This window comes from Meriones unguiculatus, chromosome 20 (genome assembly GCF_030254825.1).
Source record: "Meriones unguiculatus strain TT.TT164.6M chromosome 20, Bangor_MerUng_6.1, whole genome shotgun sequence".
NCBI lineage: Eukaryota > Metazoa > Chordata > Mammalia > Rodentia > Muridae > Meriones > Meriones unguiculatus.
Genome location: NC_083367.1, coordinates 69,400,498 through 69,413,508, shown reverse-complemented (window position 1 = coordinate 69,413,508; position 13,011 = coordinate 69,400,498). Strand labels below are relative to the sequence as shown.

The window sequence follows — 13,011 nt, the reverse complement described above, 5'->3', positions numbered from 1 at the left end:
GATGGAGATAAAACAAAATAGCATTTCCATCTTTCTGAATAGCCAAGAGGCACCTTGGCTAGCCAGGCGAGAACGCATCATGCAGTAGTCTTTCCGCACTCCCCTGCCTCACTGCGCCTTGTGCTCACTAATGGGTTTACCATAGCCATAGTGCAAAGACCACAATTGCCCTCTCCATGTGACATGGGTGTTAACTTTGTGCCTGACACCACTCTAGGGCCTTGGTAAGTGTTTTTGTAATAATATCTCAAAAAGAGAGGGAAGGGAAAGTCACTTTCTCATGGATCTTAATTGTTAGCAGTTGTGTTTAATTCTGCCTGGGAAAAGGGACCACAAAGCAATTGGGTTGATTTAATGGTTGGCAGGGTGTAAGGATGCCTTTCCCTCGAGGGCCGACCACCTAAGCTGAGGCGACTGCCTCCTTCATGCTTCTCTTCTCTTTCTCCAGTGATATTGAGATTTCAAGAGGACAGACTCCAAAAGCTGTGGATGTCCTTGCCAAGGAGATAGGATTGCTTGCAGATGAAATTGAAATCTACGGCAAGAGCAAAGCCAAAGTTCGTTTGTCCCTGCTGGAGAGGTTAAAGGATCAAGCAGATGGAAAATACGTCTTGGTTGCTGGGTAAGACTCCACTCCACACTGACTCTACTGAGGAGACTGGCTTCTAGGACCATCTCCTATCTTCATCTCTGTCCACTTACCCCTTAAGAGCATTGCACTCTCGGTTTTGACCTTCTTCCCTTTCAGTCGGCAAGCTTCCAGTTGCCATGAAAAGGCTCCTCACCCTCAGGGCTGAGCAAATTAATCTCCATTCTGTATATAGAGTACCATTTTGCTAATTTTGCTGTTTAATTTATTTTTCAACTTGCATTGCTGGGGCCCAAACCCAGGGTCTGACATGCAATAGGCAACGTCTCTACCCTGAACTACGTCACGGGCTGAAACGGGAATGAGGCGGCTTCTGCTGGCAGATAGCCACATGTCTGCCAGGCCCGTGCTGCACCGCTGAGAGCTTTATTTCTCGTACCCTGTATTCAGTGCTTCTCCCTGGGGTTCTCCCCGTCCACCGAGTCATGTAGTCCAGGATATCTTTGAGTTCTTCATCCTTACACCTCTGTCTCCTAAGCGCTGGTGTTCAGGGCATGCAAGACCATTCCCAGATGGGTAGGAACCCATCTAAATGCAGTTTTCCAGGATTAAAAAAAATCAGAATAACAATTAGAAACATACTGTTTTGAACATGATTGAGGAGCGTGTTGTTCTATATTCTACTTTCAAATAACATTTTAAGATATACTGTAAAATGTCTCCCCCCTTGTTAATGTTCTCGATAGTTCATTTTCATGTGCGGACCTCACAAAACCCTCATTACATTTCAAACTCAGGTTGGGCTGTTTTCAGTTGTGTTGACTATTATACGAAAACCAAATTGGGACTTTTTATGAAAGGGAGAAGGTTTTGTTGTTGTTATTTTCTTTTAAAAAATATATTTGCTAGATAATCAGAGATTTGAACTATATTTTTGTGACATTAAGGAACATCAACAGACATGTAAATTCTTGGGTGGTCTTGTAACTTTGTATAATTGACTGTAGGTGGGTAAGTAGGCAGATAGATAATAGGTGGATATATTGATGACAGGTAGGTGGATAGATAGATGATAGGTAGGTGGATAGATAATAGGTAAGTAGACAGATAGGTAAAAGGAAAGTAGATAGATAGATGATAGGTAGGTAGGTAGGTAGATAGATAGATAGATAGATAGATAGATAGATAGATAGATAATGAGGCTTGAGGCACAAAATCCATTTATCAGGTAGAGGCATTTCTTAGCTGTGGACTTGACTCCTAGTTAGCAGGTTTATTTAGTTATCCATGTGTTTGCTTTCTGTTTTCGTTAGTTGCTGTTCTGGTTGGGTTTGGATTTTTTTCTAAGTTTGACACAAGCTCCAGTCATCTGAGAAGAGAGCTCCTCAGTTGAGGAGATGCCCCATCACATTGGCATCTTGATGGATGACTAATGTGGGAGGGCCTATCCCCTGTGCCGCCTCTGAGCCTGTGGTCCTAGATTGCACAATAAGCAGGCCGAGAAAGCCAGTAAGCAGCATTTCTCCATGGTCTTTGGTTCATTTCCTGTCCTCAGAGTCCTTCCTTGAATTACTGCCCTCTTCCTCAATGATGGAGTGTGACCTGAGAGTTGAAAGATGGAGTAAACTTTTCCTCCCCAAATTGCTTTCATCATGGTGTTTTATCATAGCAATAGAAAACAAACTAAGACAGTTGTAAAAATAATGCAGTCTCACTATAAGAATCTTTAAAAAAAAAAATACTGAAAATAAATGAAAGAATAAACTAGCACAAGTTCCACCACCCAGAGGAAACAGCTCCTCCTATGAGGTCACCTCCGACGGTGAACGAGTGAACATTACTGTGTTCGTGGACATGTGACAAGCTTTCCATGTTTGTATCTGAGTCTCCCAATGCATGTGCCACATTTTTCCAGTGCCTCTAGCTCCCGGTAAAAGAACAGGTGTTAGCAATGGTTCACCATTACTCGTATATAGCGTGTGTAATCCTCCTCGTGCGGGGTTCTCAACTTGTGGCCCCTTTGGAGGTTGAACGAGCCTTTCATGGGGTCACCTAAGGTCATCAGAAAACACAGATTTACAGTACGGTTCATAGCGGTATCAAAATTACAATTATGAAATAGCAACAAAAATAATTTTATTGTTGAGGGCACTACAACATGAGGAACTGTATCAAAGGCTTCCAGCGTTAGGGTAGTTGGGAACCACCGGTCTAGTATTTTGAGGCAGGAAAATGGCTTGACAATGTGACATAGGGATGGTTCACAATTGATTCCTCTACAGACAGACATTTCCACGGTGTCTATGTTTGGGGTCACTGTGAACTGTGCTAAAATAAATGACCCTGGACATCCATATTTGTGCATTTGTCTCCTTCACAAGATTTTCTAGAAATGAAATAAGTTACAGTGAACATTTATTATCTACCAGAGAATTGGTTCCGGGGCTCTGGGGACACCAAAATCTAAAGTTTAAACCCCTCCCATAAAATATCACAGTGTTTGTATATAGTTTACAGAGAAGCTTTTGTAAGCATTAAGCCATTGCTAGGTTGCTAACAATAGTTAATACAGTACAAAGGCTATACAAATTATTTATTACACTATCTTGTTTATGGAATAATGACAAGGACGTCTGTACCTGTCTGATACAGATTTTCTTTCTTTATCCAAATAATGTGCTATAGCACCTCTGTTACAGAACCTCTGCAGGTTTCCTGCAGGCAGGAAGGGTGTGGTCATTCCTCACTCCTGCACCTGAGACTGGAGCCATCTTGTAGTCAATGTTGCTTTTAGGCAAGAATGCTTGATGGCAGGTTTGCAAGGAGTAGGCCCCTGAGGTATGGCCAGCACCTTAGGACGGGGAATGGTGGACATAGCTGCATATTCGTAGATTGGGCTCCCTAAGGAAACACACACACACACACCCCTTTTCTTTTTATTTTTTTATGTGTCTGATACATGGATTTGCTTCCCTTCATCAGCATTTGGGTAGTCTTGGTGGGTTTATGTCAGAAGATTTGGGCCAGGAGCTGTCTCTCGGCTCTGGAGCTCTTGCCTAGCATGTGTGAGGCCGTGGGCCTAACTTCCAGAACCTTCAGGATGAGATCCAAGGATCTCAGGAGAAATGCGTTAACTGATAATAAAGGAAGATTCATGAAGCATTTTTCTCTCATGAAGTGGCTGTGATATGCCCCATCTGGGAATCGTCCATTTTAGACATAAAGCCCAGAACTAGACACGGCCCTGCCTCAAGCTAAGAAAAGAGTCGACACGTCTTAAACCAAAGCTATGATGATATTGTTATCAAGTTCCCATCGTGGGAGTTAAGCCATTAAGGCCTGGCCTGTGGCCACACGCTAGATCCAGCTTCTAAAATCTGGAGTCATGTCGCCAAATGTGGTGGCTCCAAAGAAAGAAAGAAAAGAAAAAAGCGCAACGGTAAAGCATTTTTGAATGCAAAGCCATTAGAAGTTAATTCAGTATAAGACACATAATTCACATGACATGGCTTTGGCAGTACACACCCCTGCTTTGTCACGCATCTTGAACTTGCTCCGGGCGCACCATCATACCTCACAACATTAACATTCCTGACACACATGAGCTCAGATTCACATTGTTAGCTGTGAGTACAAAATGTAATGTTCTGATAGAAATATACTGGGTTAATTATAGAAAATAAGACTTTTCATATTTAATATTTTCTTTCCATCATTTTTAGCATGTAAGTATCAAGTTGATATATCTTTAGGTTTTGTGTTAGATTGTTTGATTTTTTGAAATGGCTATTTGAGTTGCTAACTTGAGTTCCATCAAAAAAATTATTAGTTTTTTAGGATTAGAACTGAATTTCCATCAGTTTCTTCAATGGCCCTAAATATGGTTCTGCCATTTTTGTGTATGACATATTTATTCAATGCAGCATTTGATCATTGATTATTAAATCATTTTGATTATTAAATCAAACTGCCTTTCAACTCTGAAAAATTTTGAAGATGCTTTGTGTCCTAGAGTATTAAATATTCATCCAGGATTTAATTCTTTTTTTTTATAATATTTATTTATCTCATGAAAGCTGTCAAATACTTTTTTTAAGATTTATTTATTATGCATACAATGTTCTATTTGCAAGAGGGCACCAGATATCATTACAGATGGTTGTGAGCCACCATGTGGTTGCTGGGAATTGAACTCAGGACCTCCGAAGAGCAGTCATTGCTCTTAGCCTCTGAGCCATCTCTCCAACCCCAGGATTTAATTCTTATATTAAAAAAAACCTTACACAACCATCTTAGTATGCACATTTACTTTTTCTTTTAATAAACAGTAAAATTATATATGCCAAAAACTGAGTTTTAAATTTATAATTTATTATCAATTAATGTTTGAATTGCATACCTATTTGTATACAGGAGATCACACAAAAATTTCTTGGTTGAAAGATTTCACAAGCAAAAAATTGTATTAAGAAGCCCTGTGCTATGTTAGGTATGACAGTGCACGCCTTTAATCCCAGCACACAGGAGGCAGAGGCAAGCGGATCTCTTGAGTTCAAGACCAGCCTAGTCTACAGAGTGAGTTCTAGGATTGCCAGAACTACACAGAGAAACCCTGGCTTGGAAAAGAAAGAGAGAGAGAGAGAGAGAGAGAGAGGCCCTGTGCTAGAGAGTGCTGGCCATATGGCTGATTGCTTGCTCACCATCCTCAGCTGAACTAGCATACCATGAGGTAAATGCAAATACAAGATGAACTTGAGTCCTCAAGAACAGATTAAACAGCAGAACAACAATGTGTTAAGCCCTCTCAGTTCACAGAGACACTCGAAGCCACAATGAAGGAGCCTTCCTTTCTTCCTTAGTCAAAACTACATAACAACCAAAAAAAAACCCAAAACATTAAGGTGATAATGTTGAGCTCTGAGCATATCCATTGCAGAAATCTCTGGTGTCTAGAGAGCCTGTGCCACAGTGTATTGTACAAGAACACAAATTCAAACATGGGTGCAGCACACGCCTTTAATCCCAGCACTTTGGGAGGCAGGTACGGGCGGGGCGTAAGTTTAAGGCCAGCCTGTTCCACACATGGAGCTCCAGGCCAGCCAGGGCTGCATGGTGAGAGCTGTCTCAGTCAATTCATTAACTCTCCTTCAAGTACAGTACCTGAGATGTTCGTCAATGTTGACTGGTTTTGGCAGGTGAGTGACTGACATCAGACACAATTATAACCTAAAAATAGAAAATCAATTTGACATAAAAGTCACTTTCCTGTTTTTACTTTTAGTCGGATGTAAAGCTGGGGGAAAAGATGTTATCAACTATTACATGCACTGTTGCAACTTTTTTAAAAATATAAATGACCCCTCAATTTAAAGGAGAATTATTTCCCCTTTTTTGAAAGTCTCTTTTTATTCAGAAAGTAATATTGACTTCTTGCACAAATTGTAGGATAAAGAAAAGTCTGAAGGAAATAAGTTATCTTCTTACTCAGAAGTGTTAATTTTCTTGTTTCCTCCCAGGATTTTACCTTTATACCATTCTGTTTACATTTAAAGATCCAGCTGTAAATAACACGTGTGTCCTCCTTTTTCTCTGAACTCTATAACTTAGGTATTCTCCCATACTTTAAAGAATTCAGATACCCAAGAAAATTTTCAAAAAACCTAAATCACCATACATACAGTACTGTACATTTAAATCAAGTGTAAATGTGAGTTAAACATATCAACAGTAGGATGAACATAGGAAAGAGGGAAGGTTTTATGTTTTAACTTCTATTGTTAATAGCTCAAATGCAGAATAGATTAAAAAAAAAACAAAAATTATTTTCAAACCATTCTTCAGACTGTAGGATTTCACCTTCGTTGGGGATCATGTCTCCCCCTGTCCACCACACGGCACATGCTATCTACCCGTGCACGTGGCTGTGTTGGCTTTGCCTGACAAAATGAAAAGTATTGGGAATTGCCCCCAGAAATACGCCAGAAGATTCTTAGATTCTCAAAGGCCCTTGAGTTTTACATATTTTCCCAGTTACATGAGTGAAAAGGAATTTCGTGTGAGGACTTGACATGGGGAGCAGCTGCGGGGTGTTTGAATGTGTCTTGGGCCCTGTAGAAGATTCTAGAATTTCTATGAATTCATTGGACAGTTTTTTAAAGTCTGAATTTCACACTGGAGGAAAATAAAGAGCCTGTCATGTTGGTTTGGTTTTGTTTTCAGAGTGCTGAATACCTGATTTAAATTTTTTTCTTTAAGGTTTCAATCTATTAGTTTGTTGCAATATAGAAATAACAGTACTAACCTTGTAAAAGTTTCCCTTTCTGCCTTACGTAGCCATTTGAACAAGAGTGAGGTTTTCTTTAAGTTGTGCTAATGGCAGACTAGGACAGGGATCATTAGGAGAAACCAGTACCAACAGGGTCTGTTGAACCCTTTGCCCCGTCAGCTGTAATGGAAAACACAACCAAATGGACTGTCACATTTATTGTTAGATAGTACAGGCTTTTAAACCCTTCCAAATCATAAAGACGCCTGGGGTGAAGGATACATATTTATAGCTGTATGCGCATGTGACTTTGGAGTTCATGGTCAGGCCATGCATGGCTGGTGCCCATGATACTGTGACAAAGTTCAGTCTTAAATGTGCTTCAGATCTTTACCTCTCACCTCTGTGTTAGGAATCCCTTTGACTTTTAAACAAACCTCTTTCCAGTTGTCACAGAATATCTTGGCATAAGTGTGCACAGTAACTTGCCTAAGAAAAGGCTTCATGATGTTAGATTCTTTCGCTGTTTGTGGGGGCACTGGACAGGTGACAGTGGTGCAGGAAATGTGGGTATTTCTCCTCACCTCAGCAGTGGACACGTCAGAGTTCTCCTTATAATATCTTCAGAAAAGTCATAAAACTCACATGACCAACGTTGTAGATTCAGTCTGGCAGCAGGAGCTTGGAGACTGAAGAAAACTCACAGGTCCATTTCCATAGCAGAGAGGCCTCGCAGACACAGGAAAGGAAACTTAGCTTGAAAGTTGCTCCTTTTGAGACGAACTCGATGATTTGGGATCTGAGCTAAGGATATGGGGAAAGAATTAAACCAAATTTTGATATCAAATACAGGGGTAGGGCGAAATAAACTTTTATTGTCGCTCTCCTTTTATTGCTTCCAATAAATACTTCCTACTTTGTGATTCTCCTGTATTGTGTTGGTTGGCAGCAAGCTGCACAGCCCTGTGTTTCCAATTAAGAATTGGATGGCTGGCTGAAGTTTGAGGTCATCGCTGGGCGTGTCCCCTTCAGCGCAGCCAGCATATCCTTGGGGGAGAAAATGGAATCCTCCACGTGACATGAAGCACAGCATTGATCCCTTGTAGCCTCTTTATGGGGTTTTGCAAGATGGTGATTCTGTCAATGGTGGTGTTCGTTTTGTATCTAAAAAAAGTATGGATTTGACTCAGAGCCTTGAATAACAGTTTTCACTTTGACTCCCCTCGGCTGGGCGCTGTTTGGACAGTTGGAGAGCGGCCTGCTGAGCTCCCTTCCCCCGACCTGGGCACTTCCAGTCTAGTTCATCAAACAGTGTCTGATTGGCTCATCAGAAGCCCCTGCTCCAGAGTGGTCAGCAGCAGCTTCCTCACCACGTTCGCCAGCTCTTCTTGGTCCTTCGCCTCTAAGTGTTCCTTCCTTCTCCAGGCTCCCTTTGGTCCCTTCTGCGTGTTCCTGAAAGGAAAACGTACCCGATGTTTCTGTCCTTATCTTTGTTCTCACTGAGGTTACCCTGCCTGGGTAACCTCAACAGTTACCTGCCTAAGTTGGCTGTAGCCGCGGTTTCCATGTATAGGAAAAGCCCAGGAAAAAAAGCCCAGTACGCGTAGAGCGCACTCTGCATTTCAGCGAGGTAATATTTATCTGGTCCAGCTTAGATCATGTCCAGCTTAGATCTCCGGTCTGGAGGGAGCCTCCCTTGACGTCCCAGAGCGAAGGCGACCTCATCTCACTTGCTCTTAATACAGCGCCTGCCCTGTTTCCCAACTTGGTGTTTATCACAGTTGCTATAATTGCCGAGTTATCTGTACGTCCCATCGGTTGGAAGTCCTGGGAGGGAGACACACAGTCTACCAGGATTGTTTCTGTGTTCCAGGGTCTAGCCCTGACTCATGACGGAACTGAATAAATATTTACTGTATGAATGACCGACTGATCATGTCACGGGTGTTCTGAGCCGCTGGGGACAGAGATGTATCTGAAGTCATGCCTTCCCCCTTCTGATAATACACAGCACCAGAGTTTGTAGGTTGGGAAACTCTGTCACTGGAGTTGTTGTGGCTAAATTTCCTAGACACCCTGGCTCACACCATTTGACTCATAAAAGATGAGGTCGTAAGCACTGAAGAGAAATTTAAAGAACGTTAGTGATGGCTAAAGTGTGCTGTAGAAGGGTGCCGTGGGACCTTACTTGGGAGTGAAAGATCAAAAATACAGCAATATTATGAATATGCAAAAATATGCCTGTGGTGGCCTGGAGAATCAGCTGCCTCAGGCAAGGGTTTCCTCCTGGTGCTCAGTGGGACTCTGGACTTAACTAATCCAGCATTCAAAGGCCTGTTGCATAGGAAAAGAATAACCAGGCATGTCCAAACTTTTGACATTGAGACATAAATGGTGTTCTCTACAAAATTTATCGTTGCCAGTGGGGCCTTTGGGGTCCCTTCTAATCCTGAGAATCGGGCCCTGCCTTGCTTATTCAGGAACCTTTCAGCAAGGACTTTTACCCACTCTGTACCCCAAATAAATAGCTCTGGAAAGCAGAAGCCAGGACAGCCCCCAAAGACTGATGGTTCCAGCTCTTTTCCTGACTAGTTCTGCAGCTCCCTGAAATGAGCATCCCCAACCCTGTTACCTAGCGGTCTTCTTTTTGCTCGGGTAGCCTTTCATTTTTGCACCTCTGGCATTAGCTTAAATGTGGCCTGTACAGGAGCAATCCAAGAGGCCGTCCCAAGTATGCTGGAGGAGCTTTGCTCCCTGCTCATACCATCAGCTGGATCTGAAACCTCAGCTTGGTTTTACTAAAGTTGTCTCGGAATTAAATTCATCCCTCTGTCCCCCAAATCAGGATCACGCCCACCCCGCTGGGAGAAGGGAAGAGTACAGTCACCATTGGCCTAGTCCAGGCGCTGACCGCCCACCTGAACGTCAATTCCTTCGCCTGTCTGAGGCAGCCTTCCCAGGGACCGACATTTGGAGTGAAAGGTACTTTCCTTACCAACAGAGCTAGTTTTCAGAGCAAACCCGGGCGGAGTAAAAGTTCAAACTGAACATGAAGCACAGAGATGGAGTTAAATGTTTGCCGAAGAGCTTGGGGTTGTTTGATTGATTGATTTAAACGTTCCTCTGCCCACTGAGCACTCAGGACATAAAAGTCACCCTGAGCTGAACCTCCTGGTACGTAGAGGCATACAGAGGTTGCTGCGGGGTGGGAGGCTGCCTTCTGTGGGGCCCCAGGAGACTGATCCCTTGGCGCTGTAGCTGAGGCCTCCTGTCTCCAGCAGCGTCTTCTATATCATCTCCACCTCCTTCGCCAAGCAGTTTTGAAACCCTGCCCATCTTATCAGTGTTTTATCATCGCAACCACAGTGAGAGGTCTCTTCCTGTACACATGAGCTCTCCAGGTCAGGCCCCAAGTCGCAGCTTGTGGGAGTTGTTGTGTGGGTCCAAGACGCTCTGGAGATGGAACAACTGGCTGCATGCAGAGCTGTGAGGAAATTCCTCTCCGGCTTAGCTGAGCTGATGTCTGGCACCTTCCCTTTCATTACTCCTACTTGGCTGATTTATCATTAAGTCACCCCTCAGCCCTTACTGCTGCAATTACTGCGTGTTCCTGGCAGTTTGTGGTTTTTAACTGTATTTTATTTATGTCACTGTTACAAATATTAATAATCCCTAACCCATTAAAAGCACCTATTTCTCCTGGAAGTCCCTGCATTATGGAGCAGATTGAACATGAGACTTAGGGCAGAGGGGCCATGGTTTTATTCATGGCTGCCTCTCACCTCTGCGAGGTCTATAGAGCCAACCTTAAAGTCTTTAACCCACATCTAAAGTAGAAAAAGGCTTCTGGTACCAGGCACATCTGGCTGTGGTGAGACTCTTCTGGGATGATATGAAAAGGAAAGAGTGTTTTGTAAAATGACATACACTTGTGAGAGACAAATATCTTCAATAGGATAACTAATATAATTTTTGTCTGAAGTGTTCGCAGGTGATTATTTTTTGGGTTTTTTGTGGTTTGACATTTCCGATGCTGATGATTAAACTCAGCAGCTTGGGCATGGCAAATGAGACCAAGCCATCCCTGCCCCACAGACCATGGTTTGGGGTCTTTCTGAGGGTCTCGCTGTGCAGACCAGGAAGGCCTCAGGTTTGCAGTGATCCTCCTGATTCTGCCTCCTGAGCACTTCACCGAGCCCAGCAGGTGGTCTATTTTTATTTCATGTATGATTTATATGAAGCATAGCCACATAGACCCTGAACTAATGAAATGACCTCGAATTCTGATACATGTGTTTTATAGTTACTGAAATCTGCTATGTCTATGTTTACCTTTAGAGGTGTTTTTTGTTTCTTTTTGACTGTTTTGTTTGTGTGGAGCTAGGAACTGAACTTCTGGCCTCATGCACACTAGGCCAATATTTCACCACTGAGCTATATCTCACTGTTTTTTGTTTTGTTTTTTTGAAAGCAGAATCTTGCTAAGCTGCCCAGGCTAGCCTTGAACTCACTCTGTTTATTCCATGATGCTCCTTTCATCTTCCCTGGTAGCTGCGATTGCAGGCCTTTGTCAGCAGACACAGGTCCTAACCTTCCTTTCTAAATAGACAGAAGGCCTAAGACGGCAGCACTGGCTGCAGTGTCCTGTTTTTGTTTCATTTCTGGTCTGTGTGGATGGAGTCTCTGGGCCTTGGAAGTCTCCCTGTTGAGTGTGTGAGTGGCGTCCTGAGGTCTGTGCCTCACCTCCCTGTACTTCCTGTGTTGTCTAGGAGGAGCAGCAGGCGGTGGATATGCTCAGGTCATCCCCATGGAGGAGGTAAGGCCGTGCGGCATGCCTGACATTGGTGGCTACATATAGATGTGTGTGTGCTACTTGATGTGAATATTCATGTTTCACAAATACACACACACACGCACACACACTCACACACACACATTTCCTATGGCAAATGGATGCTAACCTAGTCCCTGTTTGGAGTGTTTTATAAACAAATTCTATGTATGTTTGTGTTGGAGGAGGGGTGCGTATGTATATGTGTGTTTGTGTGTATGTATCATACATCTTTACAGAAGATTCTGTGTTCCCAAGCCCATTTTAGATAAGACAGTGTTGTCCTGGGTCCCATCAGTCGTCTCTGAGACTACCAAACTCAGAAAGAGGTGGATGATTTGTTCTACCAAGTGAGGCCACGAATAAAATCACCTCAGAGAAACTGGGCAAAAAGAAGCGATGGTGTTGATTCTGATTTCTCCTAGGACCCTCCTCCCTCACCTTCCGTGTCTGACCAGTACTTGTTTCCCTCAGCCTCGCTCTCTAGGGGTCAGTCCCAAGCTCTCCCTAAGCCCTGGTCTGAGCCAGACCCTCTCCCTCCTGTTACCTATCACTTCTGCGTGGCCTGAGAGGTCATATCAGGTCTTTGCTCCTGCTTTGTAGGCTCTCGGTCCCCACCTTATCACGTCCTTGGAGATGCCTGTTCTGTTTTTTCTTATTCATTGGCGCCGGGCTGCAGGGTCTCATTATCGCTAAGCCTGTGCGTCACCATTGAGCTGTACCTGACACGCTGTTTCCTCTTGACCAAAGCCTTTTCTCATGCCTGGCATGCTCTCTCCTTTCTCATCCTCACCACCCTGCCCAAGTTATGGCCTCAAGATTCTGCTTCACTCCAGAACCCCTTCAGTCCCCTTCACAAAGTAGAGGAATCCAAGGCCTAAAGACTAAATTAGCATGAAGAACGAGGAATGTGCAAGGGGAACATTTTGAGGTTTAGCTAGCATATATGGAGAGGGCAATGGTGTTCTTCTGCATGGGTCTTTAACTCCGTGGCTCGGTGTAGGGGTGCTGTCTTACCACACACAGAGGCTGGCAGTTGGACCCTTGAAGCTGGGACAAACTGAGTCTGCTCCTTCTCTATCCACAGCTTATAGCACCATGGCCTCCCATGTCATGAGCTTTGGTTGACGAACCAGGTGTCATACACAGGCAGCAGACTCATAAAGAGTTGTGTGGAGAAATGTTAGAGTGAGTTCTAGATGGATTAAAGATGCTTGAGAGAAGGCATTTCCAGCTGGGGAAACTCTGTAAGGAAAGCCTGAGACAAAAAAGGGCTTTGCCTGGTCAGGGGCCGCATGGTGTCACAACATGACGAGAAGGCCGGCC

General features: G+C 43.6%; 1 protein-coding gene and 1 long non-coding RNA gene across 2 annotated transcripts in view; one reads left to right on the top strand and one right to left on the bottom strand.

The window, feature by feature from the left end:
* Mthfd1l (methylenetetrahydrofolate dehydrogenase (NADP+ dependent) 1 like) overlaps positions 1 to 13,011 on the top strand; it is a 167,608-nt gene that overhangs the window by 41,536 nt on the left and 113,061 nt on the right. Inside the window, exons 11-13 of the mRNA XM_021644473.2 lie at positions 449 to 622; positions 9,700 to 9,836; positions 11,624 to 11,670. Of these exons, the coding sequence (XP_021500148.1) occupies positions 449 to 622; positions 9,700 to 9,836; positions 11,624 to 11,670 (358 nt within the window). The remainder of the gene's footprint in view (positions 1 to 448; positions 623 to 9,699; positions 9,837 to 11,623; positions 11,671 to 13,011) is intronic.
* LOC132649514 (uncharacterized) lies at positions 5,543 to 8,723 on the bottom strand. Its single transcript, XR_009587983.1, has 3 exons — positions 7,771 to 8,723; positions 6,891 to 7,658; positions 5,543 to 5,815 (listed from the first exon to the last, which is right to left on the bottom strand). It is a non-coding gene; the product is annotated as an uncharacterized LOC132649514 (long non-coding RNA).